This window comes from Bison bison, unplaced genomic scaffold (genome assembly GCF_000754665.1).
Source record: "Bison bison bison isolate TAMUID 2011002044 unplaced genomic scaffold, Bison_UMD1.0 scf7180017864348, whole genome shotgun sequence".
NCBI classification, from domain to species: Eukaryota; Metazoa; Chordata; class Mammalia; order Artiodactyla; family Bovidae; genus Bison; species Bison bison.
The window spans coordinates 413237-428463 of record NW_011494920.1 but is presented as its reverse complement, the minus strand read 5'-3'; the positions used below and the strand labels follow the sequence as shown (position 1 = coordinate 428463).

Here is a 15227-nt window from a genome sequence, read left to right as displayed (position 1 = left end):
ACAGCTCTTAGCGACCCCATGGACTGCAGCCTACCAGACTCCTCTGTCCATGGGATTTTCCAGGCAAGAGTACTGGAGTGGGGTGCCATTGCCTTCTCCAAGTTGGAGACTAAATTCCCACAGATATTACCTTTATGTTTTATTCTGACATCTGTAATAGTTTTTATTGTTTATGTCCTTGAATTGAAAATGGGGTGCTAGGGGCTTGTGGGCTTGGCTCCACAAGGGGAGCAGCACTTTTCCGACTCAGCTTATATCCTATTTCTATTCTTATTTTTTTTGATGCTTTAAAGCAACACAAGCAATAACATAGTTTAGATTGTATGACACACCTAAAGAAAAGTAATTTAAAAAATTTGGGGGACTTAATTTTTTAACAGTTTATTTCATCTTCATTATTTTAAAAAGTGGTCTCTCTGCTGTTTTTCAGAGCTCCTGTCATCTTTTCTTATGTTCTCTTTCCTATAACCGTGCTTAGGACAGTCTTTTCCTGATTTCTGTTTAGGTTTTTTTTAGATCTCATTTAATCTTAAAAAGAGCCAATCTACATTTAAGATGTGTGTATATAAATCTAAGATATTTTCAACTACAAATGAGAGAGTGTCATTATCTAATTGGATTACCCAGAATTATCTTCTCTGAGTATTATCCAGCATGTGGAGAAGAGGAAATGCATGTACATTCAGCTGAATAGTGAAACTATTAAACAACTGCATAATTAAAAGCTACCAAATGAACAGATTCTCTACAAGAATCTATAGGACATTAAAATAGTGATTTTGTAAAGACTGAAGCTAATAGTCAGATTCCATTTATATATTTGATTTCTACCACCTCCTGAAAGCAAGAAATTGCATGAAGATAATCCCAGATGAGCGCTTCCCTGGTGGCTCAGACAGTAAAGAATCCTCCTGCAGAGTGGGAGATCTGTGTTCATCCCTGGGTTGGGAAGATCCCCTGGAGAAGGGCATGGCAACCCACTCCAGTATTCTCACCTGGAGAATTCTCACGGACAGAGGAGCCTGGCAGGCAATGGTCCATGGGGTTGCAAAGAGTTGAACACTACTGAGTGACTAAGCACAATCACAGATAAGCTTTTTCTGGAGAACTATATTTAAAGACAACCTGATGAGATAACTGTTTCACATTTTGATGATCCCTTCAACCCTGAATCCATATTCCCAAAAGTAAAGTGAAAGTGTTAGTTGCTCAGTCATGTCTGACTCCTCACAACCCCGTATAGCCCAGGCTCCTCTGTCCATGGAATTATCCAGGCAAGAATACTGGAGTGGGTAGCCATTTCCTTCTCCAGGGAATTTTCCTGACCCAGGGATCGAACCTGGGTCTCCTGTATTTCCAAAATTCCTTGTCTAATCCTCTGATGTCCCAACACAGACATAGAAAAAAATCGACCCTATGATACCTCTCTGGTTTATCTTTTTCTGCCCCAGGTTGCTTGAACAGCCATCTTTTTTTAAGTGCCACCTATGTGTTGGCTTTGTTGAACATATCCTTGCCATCTTTACCTTGATAATTTAGAACTGGAGCACTTGGCCTCCACAATTGCTGAAAGCCATAGAAAAGCAGGTGGTGTGCTACCTTATTAAAAAGGCCCTTTACAGTGTCTGGAATAAACAATCTAGACATTTGAGTTGTGCTGTAATTTTAGGAGAAACAAATCTGTCATTTGCTTTCTGTCCCTGTGTTCACCTTAGGGGGTAGATCTCAGAGGGAATGTGTTCAGATCTGGACTAGCTTAGAACTTTATTCTTTTTTTTTTTTTCATAAATATATTCATTTAATTGGAGGCTAATTACTTTACAATATTGTAGTTAAGTCATTACTGGAACCATGGTGGGATCTAAAATCTCTTTAGAGATTCTCTTGGTGGAATCTATCACACGATATTTTTAGCAGTTGTTCTGGCAAAAGCAATGGAAAAAAAGAAGCTAATATATGCAGGGCTCTTTAAAAATAACTTATAATAGATGTTAGATAGTTGTTGTTAGTGTGTTCAGTCTCATCTGACTCTTGGGACCTCATGGACTGTAGCGCACCAAGCTCCTTTATCCATGGAATTTTCCAGGCAAGAGTACTGGAGTGAGTTGGCACAATTCAGGGCATCTTCCTGACCCAGGAATCGAACCCACATCTCCTGCACTGGCAGGTGAATTCTTTACCACTGAGCCACGTGGGAAGCGAGTTGAGCTTATTATACGGTCAGCAACGCACCTTTTATATAAAGAAACATTTGGCATCAGTGGAAAGCCGGAGCTGAAAGTGGTGGGCTCATTTCCACAGCTCGAGTGTGTGTGCAGAATTGTTGAAATTGTGTCTCTGCTATAGGGCAGAAGCATTTCTAAAATGACAAAAGCATTCGTTACTTATGGCCCACTGTTCAATCTTTGATACATGAATACCATGACTTTCTTTTATGTGAGGATGGCAAAAATCTTCCCACTATGAACCCAGCAAAATTTTGAGCTGAGAACATCTTCTCTGATCTGTTTGTGACCAGTGGAACAAATTTCATGGTAATTAAAAGTCAGACCATATATTGAATTTATTTATTTGTAATTGAGAGATAATTGCTTTATAATATTGTATTGGTTTCTGCCATACATCAGTATGAATCAGCCATAGGTACACATATGTCCACACCTTCTTGAACCTTCCTCCCACCTCCCATCCCATCCCACCCCTCTAGGTTGTCGGAGTTCCACACTGAGTTCTCTGTGTCATACAGCAACTTTCCACCAGCTATCTATTTTACATATGGTAATGTATATGTTTCAGTGCTACTCTCTCAATTCTTCCCACCCTCGTCTTCCCCCACTGTGTCCATAAGTCCATTTTTTATGTCTGCATCTCCAGTGCTACCCTGTGAATATGGTCATCAGTACCATCCTTCTAGATTCCGTATGTATGTGTTAATATACTTTGTATTTTTCTCTTTCTGACTTGCTTCACTCTATACAAGAGGCTCTCGGTTCATCCACCTCATTATCACTGACTCAAATACATTCCTTTTTCTGACTGAGTCATGCATTGTATATATGTACCACAACTCCCTTATCCATTTCTCTGTCGATGGGCATCTAGGTTGCTTCTGTGTCTGAGCTATTGTAAATAGTGCTGCAGTGAACACTGCGGTACGTGTGTCTTTTTCAATTATGATTTTCTCAAGGAATATATCCAGTAGTGGGATTGTTGGGTCACACAGTAGTTTTATTCCTAATTTTTTAAGGAATCATCATAGTGTTTTCCTCAGTGGTTATATCAATTTACATTCCCACCAGTAGTGCAAGAGGGTTCTCTTTTCTCCATATCTTCTCCAGCATTTATTGTTTGCATGTTTTTTTGATGATGGCCGTTCTGACTGGTGTGAGGAGATATCTCATTGTACTTTTGATTTGCATTTCTCTAATAATGAGCAGTGTTGAGCATCTTTTCATGTATTTGTTAGCCATCTATATGTCTTCTTTGGAGAAATATCTGCTTGGGTCTTTTGCCCACTTTTTGATTGTGTTGTTTGTTTTTCTGGTATTGAGTTGCATGAGCTACTTGTATATTTTGAAAATTAACCCTTTGTCAGTTGTTTCATTTGCTATTTTTTTCTCCCATTCTGAGGGTTGCCATTTCACCTAGTTTATAGTTTCCTTTGCTCTACAAAGGTTTTTTTAAGTTTAATTGTGTCCCACTTGTTCATTCTTGTTTTTATTTCCATTACTGTAGGTTTGGGTCATAGAGGATCTTGCTGTGATTTATGTCACAGAGTGTTCTGCCTATGTTTTCCTCTAAGAGTTTTATAGTTTTTGCAGACCATATATTGATTTTTATTTTCTAAGTCTTACTCTGTTATATGACATTTTAGGATACAGAGTAGATGTTCTTGGTTTTGGTAGGTTTTCAATAAGCAATGCTCCTGGATCAAACTGGGCTATAAAGTGGATTCCACTATGTCTGCATTGAGACCCTTGTAACTATATAAAATTTAGTATCAGTGTTTAGAGATTTATGAGTTTCAAAAGCTTAGAATGTATAGCATGAAAGTTAGATTGGAGACATTATTGGGAATTCTAGGAGGTAGATCAAGTAGCCTGATCTTTTGTTTATTATTTGCCTCAAGCATTTTCCTTAAAAACTAGCAGCATTTTCACAGGGTCTTGGACCTTGTGTCTGGGGTGGTTACAGGAGAATTCTGGAGCACATTAATCATACTGTCCTTGATTTCTACTTATGTTATTTCAACAAAGGTTTATATTTAGAATACATTGAAGAGCATTAAAATGAAAACAGGAGAATCAAAAGTTGAAGGACTGGTTTTGAGATAAATAAAATAAGGAATATTATATTTTGCAACCTAATTAAAAGTATAAATCTTCTAAAAATAATTATTGTTTTATTAAAGGCAAGAAAAACCCAAGGATTTTTAACCATGGTTTGGAAGATACAAAGATTCTGTGTAATCTGGAAAAAAAAAAAACAAAACACAGAGGTTAATAAGCAGAACATGTACTAAATATAGATAACCCAAGTAATTGAATATTTACTTAGATTACAAAGGGAAAATTTGGACAGAGGCTGAGTTTTTATCTTACTATAAAATGATTCATTTATATTCCTGACCATGTTAATTAGAATTCCTAATATCTTATAAATGATTTAACTTGACTTACAATATATTGAATTGTCTACATATATATATATATTATTTTCCAAGTCTATTGCAGTAGAGGTTTTAGTAAAATTCTTACATCTTTGAAATATTGTCACTTTAAAGATGAATTAAATACCATAGTTTCTTTCATGGGTTATAGGTTTCTGTATTTCATATAAAAAGAACTATATCTGATAAGGGCAAATATCCAAATTATGTAAAGAATTCCTACAACTCAAAAACAACAACAAAAAAATCTGATTAAAAATGGACAGAGGATATGAATAGATGTTTTTCCAAAGAAGACATAAAGATGGCCAGCAAGTACATGAAAAGTTACTTAACATCACCAATCATGAGGGAAATGCAAATCAAAACCACAGTGAGATACCATCTCACATCTGTTAGAAAGGGTATCAAAAATACAAGATCTAACAAGTATTATCAGCAAGGATGTGGAGAATAGGAAACTTTTGTGCACTGTTGATGGCAGTGTTAACTGGTACTGCCACTATGGAAAACAATATGGAGATGTCCTAAAAAACTAAAGAAAGAACTACCATCATTGCCTCTTCTGTGTATTTATCCAAAGTAAATGAAAAGATTAATTCAAAAAGATACATGCATCCCAGTGTTCATTGCAGCATTATTTTCAGTGGACAAGGCATGGAAACAACCTCAGCGTCCACAGGTGAATGGATAAAAAAATGTGATACACAGATCACACACACACATTGAATAGAATATTATTCAGCCATAAAAAAGAATGAAAGCTTGCCATTTGTGGATAGAGCTTGAGGGCATTATGCTAAGTGAAGTATCAGACAGAGAAAGACAGCTACTGTATGATTTCACCTATATGTAGCATCTGAAAACAAACCAAAGCATAACAAATTAAAAAAAAAAAAAAAGAACTCAGATACAAAGACAGATTGGTGGTTTCCAGAGATGAGGGACAGGGGATGGGAGTGAAGGTATCAAAACATGCAGATTTTTAGTTATAAAATAGTTTTGAGGACATAATATGCAGCATGATTATAGTTAATAATACTGTTTGGCATGTTTGAAAGTTCCTGAGAGAGATTTTTAAAGTTCTCATCACAAGAAAAAATTTGTGATTATGTATGGTGACAGATGTTAACAAGACTCATTGTGAAAAAAAAAAAAAGACTCATTGTGGTAATCGTTTAGCAATATATACAAACACTGGGTTATTACATTGTATACCTGCAACTAATAGAATATTATGTCAATTATAATTCACCAAAATGAGAAAGTGTAATTAGCCTTAAATATGGTCTGTGATATAATCTGATTCATAAGACTTAAAGGTCATATTTATGGCCAAAATATAATCCTTTGGGACATGCAATACTGGATTTAAAATATTGTCTCTCAATGGATGGTAAATATACTACTGTTTTCTGGCTTCTATTGGTGTTTTTATCTTCCTTCGCAGCTCAGTGGGTAAAGAATCTGCCTGAAATGGCAGGAGACTCAGATTGATTCCTGGGTTGGAAGATCCCCTGGAGTAGAAAATGGCAACCCACTCCAGTATTCTTGCCTGGAGAATCTTGTGGACAGAGGAATCTGGCAGGCTACAGTCCACATGAGGCTGCAAGAATCGGACACTACTTAGTGACTAAACCACATTGGTGTTTTTAAAAAGTGCACATTCTAGATAACACTTAGAGGAAATAGAGAAGTGTAGTGGGAGCTTTGAATCTGGCTATTGAAGAATGAGATGTTTGCTATCGAGGTTTCTGATGTACTTTTTTTGAAATTTTAATTGGAGGCTAATTACTTTACAATATTGTAGTGGTTTTTGCCATACATTGACATGAATTAGCCACGGGTGTACATGTGTCCCCTATCCTGAACTCCCCTCCCACCTCCATCCCCATCCCATCCCTCAGGGTCATCCCAGTGCACCAGCCCTGAGCACCCTGTCTCATGCATTGAACCTGGACTGGCGATCTGTTTCACATATGATAATATACATGTTTCAATGCTATTTTCTCAAATCATCCCACCCTCTCCCTCTTCCCACAGAGTCCAAAAGACTGTTCTTTACATCTGTGTCTCTTTTGCTGTCTCACATATAGGGTCATCATTACCATCTTTCTAAATTCCATATATATGTGTTAGTATACTGTATTGGTGTTTTTCTTTCTGACTTATTTCACTCTATATAATAGGCTCCAGTTTCCTCCACCTCATTAGAACTGATTCAAATGTATTCTTTTTAATGGCTGAGTAATACTCCATTGTGTATATGTACCACAGCTTTCTTATCCATTCGTCTGCTGATGAACATCTAGATTGCTTCCATGTCCTGGCTATTGTAAATAGTGCTGCGATGAACACTGGGGTACATGTGTCTCTTTCAATTTTGGTTTCCTTAGTGTGTATGCCCAGCAGTGGGATTGCTGTTTCCAGTTTTTTAAAGGAATCTTCACATTGTTCTCCATAGTGGCATTCTCCATAGTTTGCATTCCCACCAACAGTGTAAGAGGGTTCCCTTTTCTTCACACCCTCTCCAGCATTTATTGTTAGTAGACTTTTGGATGGCAGCCATTCTGACCGGTGTGAGATGGTGCCTCCTTAACAATGATAATGTCCAGACTGAACCACTGAGAATGGTGGTTGCAGAATGGATGAATAGTTCCTCATTTTAATGCTCAGAAATATATATGTATGTGTGTATATATGTGTATGTATATATATTTATCCAAGTAATAAATGTGGTACAGGCTTATTGGCTTCCCAGATGGTACTAGTGGTAAAGAACCTGCCTGCCAATGCAGGAGACACAGATTTTATCCCTGGGTCAGGAAGATCCCCTGGAGGAGGGCATGGCAAGTCACTCCAGTATTCTTGCCTGGAGAACCTCATGGACAGAGGCGCCTGCCAGGCTACAGTCCATAGAGTTGCAAATGGTCAGACACAACTGAAGTGACTTAGCACACGAGCATCACAGGCTTTTGGAACTCTGAAATGTTGAAAGGTGTTTTACTCTATACATTGGAGAGACTTGGGCCACATTCCAGGCTGGGTCTTATTAAAGTCTTACATCCACTTCAATATCAAATTCTGTTTTTAGTTAGCTTTATTGGGAAACTGGAGCCAAATAATCATAGATACTTGACTGGTGATTGACGTGATATTTTGTTGTTCACTAAATTTTGATGTATTTCTCTTACATTCATTGCCCAGCAGCAGTGGAGGTAAAACCTTGCCCTGAAATATAGGGCTTGGTAGTGCAGCAGGAATGCTGACCTCATAAAAGGTGTCTCAAGTATTATCTTAATGTCTAGTCTTACACTTTTTCTTTTAATCTTTTAAAATCCTTAATGACATGACCATGTTGCTTTTCCCCTAATCACTGCCCATCCACCCCAAATATTCAATTTGCTCTGTAGTCTCCCTGTTCTGCTTCTAATAATGTGTGGTTTCAGGAAAGTGTGTTATTGACTTAGTGGCACTGAAGTATGAATAATATTTGAATTTTAATAGATCTTAAACCAGGAATAAATCTTTTGACATTTAAGAAATAAGTCACTTTTGGTTGTAGGGTCATTTCAAACCTTTAATATAACATATCAGTTGTCACCTACTATGTAAGTGGGTAAAGCTGACTTAGAGTGATTGGAAGAAATTCAGAAATATATTTTTTCAAAGTAAGTATGATATATAAATCCATATATTTTCATCTATAGTTATAAATATATATACTATAAGAAAATCTTTAGAAGGGAAAAGAATTATTAGGCAGTATATCAGAGAACCACAGTGGCCACTTTATGAATTGGAATTTGATGTATCACTTTTTAATTTAATAAAGACTGATGTCCCAGAAGCTACTGAAAAAAATAAAGTGTATGGAGAAAATTCTTAGGAACTCAAATACACTATGGGTTATAATAAAAATTTTTCATCAAATAAATAATTAGAATGGTAGCCTGATTAATGATTTTGTTAATTGATCTTTATCTAATGGACATATCTTTATAATATGACTATTAACCTTGATTTTTCTCTCCTTTTCCAGTGTTAAAGAACCCAGTGTGTAAATTATACAGATTTCCCACTTCTGACAATAAGTGGATGCAAATCCGGGAGCAGATGTCAGAGAGCATACTTTCTTTTCATATTCCTAAGGAATTGATCTCTCTTCAAATCAAAGAAGATTTGTGTAGGTAAGAGAATATGGTTTATGATCATCTCTTACCTTAATTACTTTTTCTATAAAACATTTTCTCTTTTTTTATTTTAGTCTTCTTTTTAATTTTTATTTTATATTGGACTGTCACTGATTTACAAGATTGTGTTAGTTTCTGGTGTACAGCTAAGTGATTCAGTTATACATATGTGCATGCATGATAAGTGGCTTCAGTTGTATTTGACTCTTTGCAACACTATGGACTGTAGCCCACCAGGCTCCTTTGTCCACGGGATTTTCCCAGCAAGAATACTACAGTGGGTTGCTATGCCCTCCTCCAGGGAATCTTCCTGACTCGAGAATCAAACCTATGTCTCCTGCAACTTCTGCATTACTGCTGAGTCACTGGGGAGGCCCATATAATACATATACATCTACTCTTTTTCAGATTCTTTTCCCATATAGGTTATTACAGAATAGTGAGTACAATTCCCTGAGCTCTACAGTAGGACCCTACTGCTTATCCATTTTATACACCCAAGTGTGTATCTGTTAATCCCAAACTCCCAATTTATCGCACACCTCACCTTTCCCCTTTGGTAACCATAGTTTGTTTTCTAAGTTTGTGAATCTTTCTATTTTACAAGTAAGTTCATTTGTATTATTTTTCTACGATTCTGAATATAAGCAGTATAATATATTTGTCTTTCTCTGTCTGATTTATTGCACATCATAAAGTATGATGGTAATACAAAAATCAAGACTGGCGTTGCCCAGTATGTTTGGCTGCTAAAACTGTTAATCACTGCAATATGAACAGTTCAATTTGAGATGTTACATATGTGTAAAATACAAACCAGTTTTCAAATTCTTCATACACAAATGAAAAAGATCAATTTCATAATGAAATGTTAAATAACATTTTGGCTATATTGGTGTTAAATACAATGTATTATTAATTTTATATGCATCTCTTTTTGCTCTTTAAATATGACTACTGAGCACTTGAAAATTTTTCATCACATATGTGATCCTCATTTATAGCTTACAGGACACCTTTTTTAAATTTTTTTTTATTGAAGGATAATTGCTTTACAGAATTTTGTTTTCCGTCAAACCTCAACCTGAATCAGCCACAGGTATACATATATCCCCTCCATTCCGAACTTCCCTCCCATCTCCCTTCCCATCACCCTTCTAGGCTGATGCAGAGCCCCTGTTTAAGTATCTTAGCCATACATCTAATTCCCATTGGCTATCTATTTTACACATGGTAATGTAAGTTTCCATGTTACTCTTTCCATTCATCTCACCCTCTCCTCCCCTCTCCCCATGTCCATAAGTCTGTTCTCTATGTCTGTTTCTCCATTGCTGCCCTGTAAGTAAATTCTTTAGTACCATCTTTCTAAAGTCCGTATATTTGCGTTAAAATACAATATTTATTTTTCTCTTTATGACTCATTTCACTCTGTATAATAGGTTCTAGGTTCATCCACCTCATTAGAACTGACTCAAAGGTGTTCCTTTTTATGGCTGAGTAATATTCCCTTGTGTATATGTACCACAACTTCTTTTTCCAGTCATCTGTCAATGGACATATAGGTTGCTTCCATGTTCTAGCTATTGTAAATAGTGCTGCAATTAACAATGGGATACATGTGTCTTTTTCAATTTTGGTTTCCTCAGGGTATATGCTAAGGAGTGGGATTGCTGGGTCATATGGTGGTTTTATTCCTAGTTTTTAAAGGAGTCTCCATACATCTTCCATAGTCACTATATCAATTTACATTCCCACAAATAGTACAAGAGCATTCCCTTTTCTCCACACCCTCTCCAGCATTTATTATTTGTAGACTTTTTGATGATGGCCATTCTGAGCGGTATGAGGTGATACCACATTGTTTTGATTTCCTTTTCTCTAACAATGAGCGTTGTTGAGCATCTTTTCATGTGTTTGTTAGCCATCTGTATGTCTTCTTTGGAGAAATGTCTGTTTAGGTCTTTTGCCCACGTTTTGATTGGGTTGTTTGTTTTTCTGGTATTGAGTTGTATGAACTGCTTGTATGTTTTAGAAATTAATCCTTTGTCAGTTGTTTCATTTGCTATTATTTTCTCCCATTCTGAGGGTTGTCTTTTCACCTTGCTTATAGTTTCCTTTGCTGTGCAAAAGCTTTTAAGTTTAATCAGGTCTCACTTATTTACTTTTATATTTATTTCCATTACTCTAGGAGGTAGGTCATAGAAGATCTTGCTTTGATTTATGTCATTGGGTGTTCTACCTATGTTTTCCTGTAAGAGTTTTATAGTTTCTGGTCTTACATTTACGTCTAAAATCCATGTTGAGTTTATCTTTGTGTGTGGTGTTAGGAAGTGTTCTAATTTCATTCTTTTACATGGAGCTGTCCAGTTTTCCCAGCACCGTTTATTGAAGAGGCTGTCTTTGCCCCATTGTATATTCTTGCCTCCTTTGTCAAAAATAAGGTACCCATAGGTGCATGGGTTTATTTCTGGGCTTTCTGTCTTGTTCCATTGGTCTGCATTTCTGTTTTTTATGCCAATACCATACTGTCTTAAAGACTTTGGCTTTGTAGTATAATCTGAAGTCAGGAAGGTTGACTCCTTCAGCTCCATTCTTCTTTCTCAGGACTGCTTTGGCTATTTGGGGTCTTTTGTGTTTCCACATGAGTTGTGAAATTTTTTCTTCTAGTTCTGTGAAAAATGTCTGGTAATTTGATTGGTATCACATTGAATCTGTAGATTGCATTTGGTAATATAGTCACTTTTACAATATTGATTCTTCCTACCCAGGAACATGGGATCTCTCTCCATCTGTTTGTTTCATTTTTGATTTCTTTCATCAGTGTCTTATAATTTTCTATGTACAGTTCTTTTGTCTCCTTAGGTAAGTTTATTCCTAGATATTTAATTATTTTTGTTGCAATGGTGAATGGGATTGATTCCTTAATTTCTATTTCTGATTTTTGATTGTTAATATATAGAAATGCAAGTGATTTCTGTGTATTGATTTTGTATCCTGCAACTTTGCTAAATTCACTGATTAGCTCTAGCAATTTTCTGATATTTTCTTTAGGGATTTTTATGTACAGTATCATGTCATCTGCAAACAGTGAGAGCTTTGCTTCTTTTCTGATCTGTATTCCTTTTATTTCTTTTTCTTCTCTGATTGCTGTAGCTAGGACTTCCAGAACTATTTTGAATAATAGTGGGGAAAGTGGGCACCCTTTTCTTGTTTCTGATCTTAGGGGGAATGCTTTCAGTTTTTCACCATAGAGAATAATGTGTACTGGAGGCTTATCATATATGGCCTTTACTATGTTGAGGTAGATTCCTTCTATGCCCATTTTTTGAAGAGTTTTAATCATAAATGGGTGCTGAATTTTGTCAAAGGCTTTTTATGCATGTATTGAGATTATCATATACTTTTTACATTTCAGTTTGTTACTATAGGGTACCACATTGATTGATTTATGTATATTGAAGAATCCTTGCATCCTTGGAATAAAGAAAGAAAGTGAAAATGAAGTTGCTCAGTCGTGTCTGACTCTTTGCAACCCCATGGACTGTAGCCTATCAGACTCCTCCATCCATGGGATTCTCCAGGCAGGAATACTGGAGTGGGTTGCCTTTTCCTTCCCTGGAATAAACCCAACTTAATCATGGTGTATGAGCTTTCTGATGTGTTGCTGTATTCTGTTTGCTAAAATTTTGTTGAGGATTTTTGCATCTATTTTCATCAGTGATACTGGCCTATAGTTTTCTTTTTTGTGTTGTCTTTGGTTTTGGTATCAGGGTGATGGTGGCCTCATAGAATGAGTTTGGAAGTGTTCCTTCCTCTGCAGTTTTTTGAAAGAGTTTTAGAAGGACAGACATTAGCTCTTCTCTAAATGTTTGATAGAATTCTCCTGTGAAGCCGTCTGGTCCTGGGCTTTTGTTTTTTGGGAGATTTTTGATCACAGCTTCAATTTCAGTGCTTATAATTGGGTTGTTAATAATTTCTATCCTCCTGATGCAGTCTTAGAAGATTGAACTTTTCTATGAATCTGTCCATTTCTTCCAGGTTATCCATTTTATTGCCATATAGTTGTTTATAATAGTCTCTTATAATCCTTTGTATTTCTACATTGTCTGTCGTAACCTCTCTTTTTTCATTTCTGATTTTGTTGATTTGATTCTTCTTTCTTTTTCTTGATGAATCTGGCCAAAGGTTTGTCAATTTTTTTAATCTTCTCAAAGAATGAGCTTTTAGTTTTATTAATCTTTACTATTGTTTCTTTCATTTCTTTTTCATTTATTTCTGCTCAGATCTTTATGATTTCTTTCCTTCTACTAATTTTGGTGTTTTTTTGTTGTTGTTCTTGTTACTCTTCTTTTTCCAGTTCTTTTAGGTGTAAAGTTAGGTTGTCTATTCATTATTTTTCTTCTTTCTTGAGGTAGGATTGTATTGCTATAAACTTCCCTCTTAGAACTGCTTCTGCTGCATCCCATATGTTTTGAGTTGTCATGTTTTCATTGTCATTTGTTTCTAGAAATTTTTTATTTCCCTTATGATTTCTTCAGTAACCTTTTGGTTATTTAGAAATGTATTGCTTAATCTCCATGTGTTTGTGTTTCTTTTTTTTTTTTTTAAGTTTTTTTCTTGTAATTGCTATCTAGTCTCATAACGTTGTGGTCAGAGAAGATGCTCGATACAACTTCAACTTTCTTAAATTTACTAAGGTTTGATTTGTGACCCAAGATGTGGTCTATCCTGGAGAATGTTCTTTGTGCATATATAATATACCTGAGAAGGTGTATTCTTCTGCATTTGGGTGGAATTTCCTGAAGATATCAATGAGATCTATCACATCTAACATATCTAAGACTTCTGTTTCCGTATTAATTTTGTTTTGATTTTAGTTATACTGTTTGGACTTTGCTGATGGGTATATATGCATATGTGTACATTCCATTATTTTAATTATCATTTGCCTGATTTTTTAACTGCCATATGTTTGGGGTTCATCTTTGGTTTCTCATTTTTGGGTATTTGCTTTAATCTCACTTAATACCATAAAAAACCACTTGCGGAATCTTCGTTCCTGACCAGAGATCAAGCCCTGAGCCTTTGGAGTGGGAGCACTGACTCCAAGACCCTAGACTACCAGAGAGCTAACCCTAGGGAGTATCAGATAGTGAGAAATGACACAAAAGAAACCACTTGAACACAAGACCTGGCATCATCACAACACCAGTAGCACCCTGCGCAGGATCCTCCATCTAAACAACAAACAAACAAAAAAAATGCAAACCCAATCATCAGCAGACAGGACTACCACCTCACTCAGTCTTGCACTTCGGAGGAAAAACAAGCAAACAAACAAACAAACTCAGCACAAATCTCACCCTATAAGAAGCTTACACAAACCACTGGGCCAACCTTAGAGGGGCAGAAACCAAAAGGAAGAAAGAATTCAGCCTTGAAGCCAGGGAAAAGGAGACCTCAAACACAATAAGCAAAGTCAAAACAGTCCAACTAAAATAAAGTACAGTAGATTGACCTGGCAAAAAAGGAAATCAAAAATTATATTTACCAGTTAAAAACAAAACTAACTAAAACACAAACTGGAAAACAAAACTAAAGCAAAGTGCCAATTGGGAAATAAAGCAATGAAAACAAAACTAACAAGAAAGAATAGATATCCAAAGTTAAATAGAGGCAGATAAAAAAGATTTATATACATTAAAGATTAACTGAAAGGGGAAAAGAACATAGGAAAAGCAAACAAAGGAATAAATGTAGAAAAATAATAATAGATTTTAAAATTTTTTTAAAGAGAAAATTTAAAGAAAAAAGAAAAGGAAAACTCCACAGAACTGCAAATGCTCAACACAGAGGCAGAGGTTTATAACAACAATAAAAAAATGTGACTGAGGAAAAAAAAAAAAGCTCAAAAGATTAATTAGATTTCATAGTGCAAATAAAATCGACAACTACAACAGAAAGGGGGAAATAAAAGGAAAAAGAAAGAAAAAAAATCCAAAAGAATCTACAGAACAAGTCAAAACATAAGAATAATAAATGTTTTTCTTGAGTCACTGCTGTCAGAGTCCCCTCCCTCGCTGGGAGTCACAGTCCACCTCACCTCCCTAGGATGCCCTCCAGCACTGTGCTGGTCTCTGGACTTGTTGTGGGGGCAGCTCAGATTCTAATCTGGTCCTACTCCTGTGTGTTCTTGGCTCCAACGTCCACAGCTATCAGAACTAGTGCATTTTCTTTTGTGGGAGCTTTCAGTGTCCTTTTATATATTCCATAGACGCAGTCTGCCTAGTTTATCATTTGGATTTAATCTGCGGCTTTTACAGCTGGGGGGGAGCTTTTTGGGCTTCTTCTTTTGCCCCCCCGCC

At 36.1% G+C, this 15227-nt stretch overlaps 1 protein-coding gene across 2 annotated transcripts in view; it reads left to right on the top strand.

Moving 5' to 3' along the window:
• The window catches only part of INPP4B (inositol polyphosphate-4-phosphatase, type II, 105kDa), a 717001-nt gene that overhangs the window by 477007 nt on the left and 224767 nt on the right, over window positions 1-15227 (top strand). For both annotated transcript variants that reach the window (XM_010854712.1, XM_010854713.1), the window contains one exon: window positions 8712-8859. In XM_010854712.1, coding sequence (XP_010853014.1) covers window positions 8712-8859 — 148 coding nt within the window. The remainder of the gene's footprint in view (window positions 1-8711; window positions 8860-15227) is intronic.